This window comes from Aedes aegypti, chromosome 1 (genome assembly GCF_002204515.2).
Source record: "Aedes aegypti strain LVP_AGWG chromosome 1, AaegL5.0 Primary Assembly, whole genome shotgun sequence".
NCBI classification, from domain to species: domain Eukaryota; kingdom Metazoa; phylum Arthropoda; class Insecta; order Diptera; family Culicidae; genus Aedes; species Aedes aegypti.
The window spans coordinates 246,832,967-246,845,645 of record NC_035107.1 but is presented as its reverse complement, the minus strand read 5'-3'; the positions used below and the strand labels follow the sequence as shown (position 1 = coordinate 246,845,645).

Sequence of the window (12,679 nt, the reverse complement as noted above, 5' to 3'; positions counted from 1 at the left end):
CCGCCGGCACATGCCTCAACCGATTTCCCGGTAATGTACGGGTTGATCGGAAGTGGAGTTCCGTTTTTTCCAGACAACTGGAGGAACGTCAATTCGCCAAATTGGTTCGTTGGATCCATAAATTCTGGTAATCTACGTTTGGCGGACTCCCCTGGGTCGCCGCTACTAGCGGCCGCCATGTTGTTTTAAGTGGAAAACACTTCCACTGGCAACGGTCACCCGTTACCTACCCCAAATTGACGAAAGAAAAGTAAAAGGAAAGATCCTACCTTCTTTTATCCTCGGTCGTAGAAAGCGATGGCCAGGCGTTCCCAAAATTTTGTGCCGCACTGTAGGCACTACTGGACACTACTGTAGTGAATCCCTGATATGGATCGCTCACTTTCTCAATTCCACTTACTTCCCAAACTTTCGACACTTTTTTTTTTTTCAGCGAAAAACAATTCAAGCACACTGTGCACCACCGAAAAGTGAATGAGAACGGCCGGGGAGCCGGCTGACGGCGATTTGTTTGGCCGTTTCAAAGCACGTGGGTGCCACTTTTTATCGCCGTTTTCGGCCGCTACAACACCGATTTTCACCAAACCTTCACTATCCTCTTCTTCTTCACCACCGTAATCACAGATTAACACGCGTTGCGATCGCGAAAACCGCGAAAAACTCGGAAAAACACCTGGTTTATGCCGAACGCGTGCACAGAGCCAACCGGTCAACACAGTGTGTCGGAACGATCTGAAATCTTTTAGTACTTTGCCATTAAATTCCACTAGAATTTGTATCCTTTGACAGATACACATATTTAGACCTCAACGGCCTTCCATCTTCAGTGTCGTGTACAAGACTCGACTACTAGAGTCGTATTTCTTTAATCCTCTAATACCCAACCCCGCCTTTAGACGGGGTACACTTTGGAATTTTGTGTATTTTTTCGTAGCTCAGAAATTAGAATGATTTTATTTTTGGCTTAAACCTTGACTCATAACATGCATATAAGAAAAGTTTTTTATGATTTTTGAAACTTTTTTGTATTATTGAAAATTGTTTGAAAAATTGTATTCTTATGTAACCTTTAAATGCCTGGGATTCATTTAACTTGTATTATAAAAAATCGTACCTTTTATATTTTTCTACGATCAACCTATCACATAAGAAGAGCCTGATGGTATTGAAATGATTTCAAATCTGTTTTTCCGTTAGTTACACGGAAAATAAAAAATGTTTCAGAAAAAAAATGAAAAAATCATATTTTCAAAAGTATAGTAAAAACACTAATTTTAATTTTTGTCAAAAATCAGTAACCAGAAGAGGTTTCAAGGAAAAAATGAAAAGGATAGGGATGTTCAAAAATAAAAATAATAAAAATCAAAAACCAAAATTCATAAATTTGCGGAGCAAAATAAATCATTGCCCAAACCGTGTTTAGAATGATTTTAGATAACGAAAAATTATATTTAGATCGAAAACAAAAATTTGGGTATTAGAGGGTTAAGCAGCTTGAAGATTTATTATTTATCAACATGTTCAAACTAAGGATCCAGGTATGATATTTTCAACTTTCTGTCCGTACTGTTGTAAGAAATGGCATTAAATATAAATAAAATAAAATTGAAAAGGTTACAGATAATGATGTTTGGTCTTAAAGTGGGTGTAGTATAGAAATTATACTACAACAGCACAACTGGGCGCTATGTCATAACGACAGGAAAAATCCAACATATTATCTCAACCAATTAGATACCTACTTACAACAGATAATAAGATTTACAACTGTCCTTTCTTCTACGTGAACGTACATACCAATCACTAGTAACCTACAACTATTTATCCGTCTATTTCATTATCGCCATTTAATGTACATGGCGACCATTGCGAAATTCGCCTGAAATGCACCGAGCATTTTGTCAGGAATCTGCCCAGCATATGTTTCTCACAAGAACTTTTAAGAAATCAAACAGGGGTTTTTGAAGTACCATAGATTTCCTCAAAATTCCACTGAGAATCTTATCAAAACGTGTCCTGTCAGACCAGACAATTGATAGTACCAGACGAATTCACGTAATAAGTGATGAACCTTTACAGTACTGGGTGCCGACGTCGAAGTTTCAAAATTCTGTATCTTCGCCATCGTTTGATCGATTTTGGTGAGATTTTCAGGAAAATTCATAAATGAGTTATGCATTTGAATTTGAAATTTTGAATTCGACTCAGGCGAATAATGTGAAACTGCTCGTGAAATAGTGTGCTGAGAATCAGGCTTTGATCTGGTGGTACGTAACACCAGAAATAAGAGAAAGTATATGAGATGATGTCAATCCGGTTCAATGTGAAAAAAGCATAAAATTCAAGCCATCATATGACAACAGCAGAAGAGGTTCTAAAATCAGCCATTAGGACTCCAATGGAACCTGACTCCGAGTGTCTGAAAATGGTCAGAACCGCTTTATAATTCATGACACGTTATTTAATCACATATGGGTGAAAAATAACGAATTTCGAGTCGACGTGATATTCTGGAAGTGGCCCCTTAGGGTCCCTCCGGAACCGATATCCGGTGACCATGTTCCCTAAATGACCACAATAGTTTTCAAACTGAAACAGGAGATATACTATGAAATGGATGAATGGTCTATTATTTTTGCAATTTTTTGATGATTTTTAGTTTTTAAAATACCCTAGGTACCCCAATATATTAGTAAAATTAAAATAATTGTCAAACCAATTATGTTAACCCTTTGGGACGGACGATTTTTTACCTTTATGATCAGATTTCTCCTACAACTAGGGTAGGTGTACCCGTTATGGACATAGTGGTTCCCTATTTCGCCATATGGGATTACTTGAATGTTTTCACATTTTGAAAGATTTTGTGTGTTTTAGTAGTAAGATTTAAGATATATCTTGAAGTTTAAACATTTAAAAAGATTTAAAATGTGAAAGTTATCGAAATTTCCCGTATGGCCAAATAGGGAACCACTATGGCCATAACTGGTACACTCTCCCTATGTAGTATCAGATTGCTCTTGCTAATAATAACAATATATAGGGATTAAGGGTATCATGGACACTTTTAAGCGAATGCGTATTTTAAAACCATAAAATGGAAATCTTTTTCAGTTACATCGAGTTACATACATGCTTTTTGGCAAACTTCTCTAATGTAATGGAGAAGGTTTGGTTCGAAGTTGTGGGCGTTGCTACCAAATCAGACAAACTACAGGAGGCTTCAATGTGCTAATATACTGACGGCAATCGCACGAAAGATTCTATCGGTCGATAACTGATATTGGGAATTCACACGCAGTCAGTGATATCTCCGAGATATCTTCAAAAATTCCACCAAGCATTTCCTTCGAAACTTTTCCAGGGATTTTTTTCAGAGCTTTCACTAGAAATTCTTCGATGGATTTTACAGAAATTTCTCCAAACATTCCTTCAGATTTTTTTCCTGGTATTCTTCGAAGGATTCCTTTTGAAATTTGTCAAAGAATTTCTCCAGTGGTTATACAAAAATTCTCTTCTCTATTTTCCAGGAACTCTTCGAATAGTTTTCCATGAATCCCTCTAAGAATTTTTCCAAGAATCGCTCAAGAGATTCTCATAGAAATGCAGCCAACAATACCTAAATCACATTATCATGTGATTCACTCCAATGGTTCTTCCAGAAGTGAAGTAAATGAATTCCTCCAGAAATTTTCAATTTATTTTTGACAACATTCAGGTAGTTTTTCAAGAAACTTTACAGACGTTCTTGATTTTTACACTGTAATTTCTCTAAGAATTCTTCTTGAGAATCCCGATACCGGAAAATTTTTCGATCAAGGAATTTTTACAGGAATCCTTCCTTGGCCCTCTCTAGAAATTCCTCTACAGATTCTTACAGAAATTCCTACAGAGATTCTGTCGTAAATTACTCAAGGGCTTCTTAATAAAATTTCTTCTAAGATTCCTCCTGGAATTCGTAGAGAAATGTTCCCAGTAATTAACTGGGGTTCCTCATATTTTTTCACTGATTCATTCACAATTTCCTCCAGAGATTCTTACAGGCATACTACCAAGAATTCTACCAGAGAATGTTGAAAGGATCCCCCTCGTTTGATTCCTTCAGAATTTGTTCCGGATATTTCTCCGGGAACTTACTAATCTTAAAATCCCTCCTGTTATGCTCCAGGCAAATCTAAATGATTCCTTTATCCAGATTTTATGGGAATTCTCCTTTAATGTAAATATTTCTCTAGAATTGACTACAGGGCTTTTTCAAAGAATTCCACCTTCAAAAGAAGGTTTCTTCCAATAAATCTTCCAGGATTACACCACGAATACTTCCAATAAATCATAAAGTGAATGAACTAAAATTTCTTTAAAAATGTCTCCAGAAACACCTTCATGAATAAAACTGAAAAATGTCCCTCTCCTTTAGAAATTGCGCCAAATATTACTAATGGAATTCTTCTAAAAATATTTAAAAAAAATTGACCACCAAAATTCCTCCCACAACTCTAAGATCCTCCAGGTTTTTACCAGAATTCCTCTAACAATTCATTTTGTGACATGTGACATGACATACAGTTAACTCTCCCTTACTCGATATTGAAGGGACCATCGAGTTAGAGCGGTATCGAGTTATAGAACACAAAATCAGTGCATTTGCTATCCAAGGGACCATCAAGTTAGCCATGAAAACCAACTTTCACTATGGTTCTCTAACTCGATATCGAGATACCGAATATCGAGTAAGGGAGAGTTAACTGTAGTATTTATATATTTTTTAAAGGAAGTAAGATCAGGGGCCTAGATAGCCGTAGCGGTAAACGCGCAGCTATTCAGCATGACCATGCTGAGGGTCGTGGGTTCGAATCCCGCTGGTCGAGGATCTTTTCGTAAAGGAAATTTTCTCGATTCCCAGGGCATAGAGTATCTTCGTACCTGCCACACGATATACACATGCAAAAATGGTCAATCGGCAAAGAAAGCTCTCAGTTAATAACTGTGGAAGTGCTCATAAGAACACTAATCTGAGAAGCAGGCTTTGTCTCAGTTGGGACGTAACGCCAGAAAGAAGAAGAAGAAGATGATCAGAATGATTGTACAATGCGAAGAGAAGAAACCGGTATAATATTCGCTTCTTTTTCAAGCGATTGCTACAAATAAGAGCGGAACGTGAAATGAGTAAGGACTAAGTGAAAGGTATCGAGGATCCAAAGGATCCTTTCAATCAAAGTCTCGTTCAGGGACTTCTAAAGAATTTTCCTTAGTAGTTCTTCACAGGATTTATCCAGTATTTACCTCAAGGATTTCTCAAAGAATTTCATATGGGTTACCTTCTCGATTTCCCTTAAATATTTTTCCAGTAATTCCTCCTAGGATTATGTTATTTCTACAGATTTCTACAGCGTACATCCAGAAATTCTTCCAAGGTATCTTCAGGGATTACTTGACGAATGCCTTCAGTAATAAATATTCATTCAAGAAATATACACATGAATCTTCAGAAATATCTCCATATATAAACCTAAAATTCGTCAAATACTCCTTCTGGAATCTCTTCGAGCATTTCACCAAAAGGTTACACCAGAAATTCCTCAAACACTCTTTAGAAAACCTTCAAAATTTCTCTAGGAATTCAAGCCAAGTGCCACGAATACCAACACAAGATCAATCTTACACAGGTCGATCTGACTGAAAACGTATCGATATTTGTTTGACATCATTTGCGTTGTCGATCAACGTCAGCGCAACAAGGAAGTGCAGGCTCGTTAACAGTGCTGTTCTTGTTTACTTTTTCACAGAAAACAAAAGCAATGTTGTGACGGTTCTTGAGCTTGAGCTTGATTGGCCGCCTGTGGTTAGTACTGAATGCAGACCGATGAGGGGACCCTGCATCTACATCCGGTTCATGCAAGAGAGTATAGGGAGTAAGCTAATTTTATTATACCGTCAAGCTACCATTCACCGTGCATTTAAGAAAAATTTGCACTTCAAAAAATTATATAAGTTTTCCAAATAATTTGAAACGTATTAGAATACCACTACGTAGCGTAAAATTATATAATAATTCAGGGAAAAATCTAAAACTAGTGATGCATAACTAAAAATTACTCAAAAATTATGTTTGAAAATCTGATGTTAAGGTCGCCTCGTACCGTTCTATGTCACCATTTACCGTGCACACTAGTGCACCATTTACCGTGCGTATAGATTTCGTCATGATTTAATTTTGTTTCTTGAAGAAACGTTGTTGATGGAGCAACTATGTTGCTAATAGTGAGCGCACTCATTTTTAAGACTGTTCAAATTTTCATTTACAATAAAATCCATAAAAAGTTTAAAAATTGGCTAAAGAATTATTTTTTTTTAAATCGTTATAGGAGGTTTGACTGTATTGTCCAAATCATTCCATATTCACTCAAAAACTAAATATGAAGTAGTTTAATGACAATATAACAATAAATCTAATATTACCGAATAATTTTATGCCTTTTACACTAATGCTCGATAATAGGAACTATACATACTGAGAGGGATCCATTCACCGTGCATTTGGGTTTCGACTGAAACACAATATAAATTCTAATTTGCAAAAAATCTCATTGCTCATACGATGAAATACATCTTACTAATAGTATCCACAATCAAAACTTGTTGAAATTTTGGAAAAAATCATACTCTATCGTTAAAATGAAAAATGTGATTTTTTGGTGTTTCTACTAAGAGTGTTGAAACATCTTATTATCAAACAGAATTCACATGATTTTTACTACATAAACTAGGTTTTTCAAAATGCTTTGTGACAAAAACTACTTCATTTCATCAGTTTTATCTTATTTTGCTGACAAAAAAATAATTTGTGAAAATTGTATGAATATTCTGTGGGAATTTGTATATGTGCACGGTGAATGGAGGCCGCACGGTGACTGGTGACTTAACGGTATAGAGACTTGCTTTTGGCTAGCAGACTGCGTATGCATCAGGCGTAAGGAAAGGCGTGCTATAATGATCGAAGAACGGAAGCGTAGGCAAACGATTTCTTGACCGTCTCTGGGTTCTAGTGATTGTTATGAATGAATAGTTTAAGTTTGATAGATTTGAGTGGAAGATAGGAGCAATTGAGAGATATAACTACAAAGTATGAGGAAAGGGACAAGTCTGGTATTCAACCCATGACCTTCTGTTTATCTAGCAGAGAACCCCGTCACCTACAGGAATTCCTCTATAGATTATTCCAGGAAATCATCACGGGATTGCTCGAGTGATCAATTCCAAAATTGTTCCAGATATTTGTCCGAGAATTCCTCTAAAAATTCCCCTAAAAGCCCTTAAGGCATTTACCCAAATGATCATCTTATTGAGATATTTGGCCAGGAGTTTCTCCAGATATTTCCTTAATGATTCGTCTGCAGATTTATTTAGAAATAACTACAAAATTCCCTCAACAATTTCTCCAAGTAATCATACAAGATTGTTCCTTGATTTTTTCAGGGATTACTCCGTGAATACTTTCAGTAGTTAATCTAGGGAATAATCCAAAAAATCCTTCGAAAATTTCTCCACAAATACCCCCTACTTCATAGATACATCTGAAATTCCTCCTGTGATTCCTCTAAAAAATCTAAAATTCCAATTTATTCCAAGGATTTTGCACAAAAATGACATTAGGGATTCCAGTAATTCTTCTAGGGAATCTAAAAAAAAAGCTTCCATGATTCATCAAAATTCTTTTAGAAACCCATTCCTTCAAGAATCTCTCCAAGATTTCTTCCGATATATCTTCAGGAGTTCTAATTATTTGCTTCGGAAAATCTCATGTTTTTTTTTAAATTTTTTACAGGAAATTCAGGCATTTCTAAACAAATAACTCCAGTAAAGGTTCTAAAGGGTTTAATCGAGAAATTTTCACAGGGATTCTACTAGGAATTTCTTCTATGGATTCTACCTAAGTAATCCCTCTCTCCACGATTTTTTTTAGAGATTGCTCTAGTAATTCGTTACTGAATTTGTCCAGTTATTAATTCTAGGCATTATTCTATAATTTTCTCAAAGAATTCTTCAAGGGATCATTCGTTCATTCCACCTGTGATTACTTTAAAAATTACTCTGGATATTACTCCTTGTGGAAGATTCATTACTTCCAGAATTACTCGAGAGATCCCAAAGAAAATTAATTTCTTTACAGATATCTCCAGATTTACATTGATCCCTGTAAAAAAAATCCGGTGTTTTTGTGATTTTTTTCAAAACAATATCAAATATATCCATGAGTTTCAGGATCAAATTTTTAACCAGGAAATTCTTGAATGATAACTTCAGGAGAAATTCGTGAGATTTGTCCGGGGAACCTCCGTAAGTTGATACTCCATTACTCGATATCGACTCTTGGAATCAAACTAAAAACAAAAAAAAAAACATGAGTACTTTCCAAAGAATATTTGTTTTTTGACTCAATTCTTGACCATTACTCGATGGTCCCTTCAATATCGATTCATGAAGATTAACAAGTTTAACTATCACTCCAAATTGTCTTATGCTTCTAAACCAACTAAACAAAACAGGACTTACTTTTTCGTGAATCTCCGATGTGCTCTGTGCGTCGCAGAACGCGACTGTGGCGACGTCCTTCAGTATTGGCATCTCGATCGAGCAGTCCCGGCCGTCCAGCAGGGCCACCAGCGGCCGCGACTGCATCGGTCCGTTCGAGATCGGCCCACGAACCTCGCCCAAACGGGATCGTTTCGGCAACATTTCGCTAGTATCGTGTCGGGAGACGTATTTTGGCGGGGTGTTTCGGGTACCTTTTCCTGCACAACACAACTACTATCCCACTTACCACTCTGTGGACTGTGCGAGTGGCTTCGGTGTGACGGTTTTGGGTTTCTTCTTCGGCACTGCACTTTTTTGTATGTATTTTTCTTCTTCTTTGACGATTCAGAACAAAATATCCGACTCAGTTGCGGATATCGGATTGATTTCACTTGGTTTCAACACCTGCGTTTATCGCACAACAACATCTATACTCCTTCGACTACGTACTGATTTTTCCTTTCCTGTAAAATAAAAAATAAATTTGATTTCACTTATTCCACTCCAATGTGGTTGTAAACACAAAGCACACGCAGCCAATGCCAATTCAAAAGCCAGTAAATCTGCACATGAACATCAAATATATGATCCGCAATATGATTGACTATTCAGCACAACACAATGTATTCTCCAGTCGCTTTCGAAAACGGCATTTCACAGGTCAGATGTTCGGCTTCCAAATTGGTATCCAATTAATTTGTGTAAATTAAACGACTCGCGGCACCGATTCGCGACCAGCTGCTCAGCCTTGGTCAGCATTCCCAGTACTGCACATTGCACTGATTTCCCGTAGCATCCTGCGCACTTTTGAAAACGTTGAAGCTTAATGAATGCAACTGGAATCAAATTATCCTACACTGCTGCGTTCATTTTGCATCACACACTAGTACTGCTGCTAGATGGCTACCGGCTGGGGCGTCCCGAAGTTGGAGAGTGAAAGGTTATTTCCGTCGAACTGTGGCCCACATTGTGGCAAATTTTCTGAAAAGGAACGAGAAAACAAACGTAAACAATTAGTATCGCTTTGAAATGGATTTTAATGCGTTTAAACAGTGAACAATTTTATTAGAGATCGAATTTCTCTTCTTGCATGGCAGCTTTATGCAGGGCATATAGCGACTGTTTAGAAAAAAAGGTACTTTACAGACCTCATGGTTGAAAAAATAGACGGAACAGAAACCAAATAAAGAACAAACAAGAAGCAAAAAGAGAACAAACAAAAATCAAAAAGGGAACAAGCAGGAACCAAAAGGAGAACGAAAAGGGAAAACACCTGAGCCAAACAGAAATCATACAAAAAACATACATATACCAAGATACCAAAATACATATCTTTTTTTTTTTTTTTTGTATGGTATTCAGTTGGAGCTGCCTGACAGCTTAACTTGTCAAGGCTGAACCCTCGGTCTGGCTTTTGCCAAGTTTCCCCTCTACCAGGACCAATACTCAGACGGACTAGGCAATGGCGCCCACATGAACACTGTTTTTTTATTAGTATTGTGACGTGGTAGTTTTTGAAAAGTACCCATATTCCCTTGCTTCTGAGAAAAGGAAGCATTATGAAAATCAGCAGCTCCATTAGAATTTGTTTGAAATAGTAGTGTAGAATTTGTTTGAAATAGTAGTGCATTACTAATACTGTCTAGTCGAAATGGTTTTGAATAATTTGTCATTCAAGTGCTATTCTGATTACTATTGTCTTTTACGTAAGATTAGAGTCTTAAATGTCAAGTGTCGTCAAGTCTTAACAAAATTAGGCTGTTTAGTAGTAGTTCTAGTTAATTTCATTTTTTGTTGTTATAAGTATTTATTGGTCATTACGTTCATGTATCTTTAAAGAAAAAAGTCGCTTTCCTTGTCTGTTCAACAATTTTTCGAAACTAGCAAGTGTACCCTAATGATCGATCTCAGCGTCTTACTTTCCATAGTCATTTTTATAGTGAATATTGAAGAGTAAAGTTACCTTAGGCTTCTATTACAGTCTCCTACAAGATTCACTTTTCGGTGGCAAATGCAATGCTTCACAACGCCTACTTTCTACTTGTAAATTTTGCGAAAATGAAGCTGGAATTAGATTATTTATACCGCTGTTACAAAAGAGGTATTTCTTATTATGGCAATGTAAAAACCATATTAAAATAAGATTGTCGCCACTCATTTCTACTCAGTGAATCTACTAGTCATTTTCCTAAGAGTTCCTAAGTATTCCCTACGTCGTATATGATAACGATGTATCTAGCTAGCTAATAGTAAGAGTGGCTACGGATCATTCTGGTTAGCAAAAGGCAAACTGAACGTCACCAATAGTATTAATGTCCACTTCGAATAGATTAATTATTTGAAATGGGCATCAATTCTATCAATGACGCAGAATGTCCGTTGGATCACATCCGAGATATTATTGCGTCTATGCCATATGAATTATGACGCGGCTTTAAGCAAAAAATGCCAAAATGTGATACCACCACTACAGGTTACGCCTTTGGTTTCCATCATATGGGCTAATGGATTATGCCCTCCCATCGCGGCAAGGTCGCATAACCAAGGGGAGGGTCATATACCAAGATACCAAAATACATATCACACTGATACCAAGAAAACAGGACAAAAATCAAACTAGAACAAGAATAAAGCTGTTTTCAAATAATATAAATATATCTTTTTTTTTGTAATAACGACATATGGTTGTGTTACTTTTTCTCAAATGTCGGTTCCCCGAATAGCCCATTTCCCCGAAAAGTTATTGGCACTGATAGAATAGAATTACTGGTACAATTGCTTCCCGGATTATACTAATATGGGTACATATCGTATAGCGTTCATTGAATCACCAAATTGGCATCAATAGCAGAAACCTTAAAGTTTTCTGAAACATAAAGATACGCTCATTTTACTGGAATCTATGGATTTTACCCTTATGAGATTTCTCCACACATTCTTTTTGGGATTTCTTCAGGAATTCCTATAGTTATTACTCCTGTCATTTCTTCAGGAATTGATCCAAGGAAGACATTTTTGGAGGCATCTCTGGACCAATCTCTAGAGAAGTGTTTGAAGCAATTCTTTAAGAGATCCCCGGAGGAATTCCTGATTGAATTCGAAGAGGAATTCAAAAGAGTTCTACCAGGAAATAATTCTGACATTCATTCAGGGATGCCTGTAAACATTCTCCTCCCTAAAGTAACCCCAAAACTTCCACCAGGAACCTTTCAAAAAAAAAAAAAATCACATCAAGACTTCTTAAACAATTCCTTTAGATGTTCTTCCAGGGATTTCTCCAGTCATTTTCTTTGGGATTTCTTCATGAATTTCTCTATTTATTCTTCCTAAGATTTCTCCCAGTAAGAAGTTCTTAGAGGAAGCTCTGGGCTAATTCCTAAAAAAGTGCTTGAAGAAATTCCTGGAGGAATTCCCGAATGAATTCCAAGAGAAATTCAAAAGAATTCGATCAGGAAATAATCCTGGAGGTCTTTCAGGCACGCCTGTGTAAACACATTCCCCCAAAACAACCCCAGAAGTTCCTCCAGTGATTTTCCATAGATTCCTCTAAAAGCATCTCGAGGGATTATGCTAGGAACTTTTCCGTAACATCCCATTCAAGATTTCTTCCTTCCGTTTCCTTTAGATATTCTACCAGGAGTTTCTCCAGGGATATTTCCAGGTATCCCTCATGAGATTTCCCCATTAATCCTTTGGATTTCCTCAGGAATTTCTCCAATCATTCCCCCTGGAATTTATGCAGAAATAGATCCAAGGAAGACATTTTTGGAGGAATCTCTGGACTAATTTCTAGAGAAGTGCTCGAAGAAATAAGTGAGATTTGTCCTGTCATTTTTCTGGTTTTTTTTTCAGGAATTTCTCCAGGAATTACTCCAGAGATGCCTTTTCCTAGGAAGAAGTTTTTGGAAGAATATCTGGACTAATTCCTCGAGAAGTGCTCAAAAGATTTTTGGAGGAATTCCTGAATGAATTCTACAAAAATGCAAATTTATCCATTTATTATTCATTCAGTTGTTTTTTTTAGTATTTTTTTTTAATTCCAAGTGGAATCCCTGAAGACTTTTTTGTACTATTTCGTGTGGGAATTCTTGAAATACTAGCATGG

General features: G+C 36.7%; 1 protein-coding gene across 31 annotated transcripts in view; it reads right to left on the bottom strand.

Annotated features, from left to right (window-relative positions):
- The window catches only part of LOC5566474 (C-terminal-binding protein), a 249,527-nt gene that overhangs the window by 49,367 nt on the left and 187,481 nt on the right, over window positions 1–12,679 (bottom strand). For 17 of the 31 annotated variants that reach the window (XR_002498609.1, XR_002498610.1, XR_002498607.1 and 14 more), the window contains 2 exons: window positions 9,431–9,555; window positions 8,554–9,038 (listed from right to left, as the gene is read on the bottom strand). Coding sequence is in view for 27 of the 31 variants with exons in the window: in XM_021837412.1 (XP_021693104.1) it covers window positions 8,554–8,736 (183 nt within the window). In the remaining 4 variants the exon portion in view is untranslated. Of the gene's footprint in view, window positions 1–8,553; window positions 9,039–9,298; window positions 9,556–12,679 lie in introns of those variants that run through there. The other 14 variants (XM_021837415.1, XM_021837417.1, XM_021837418.1 and 11 more) reach the window with 6 other exon arrangements.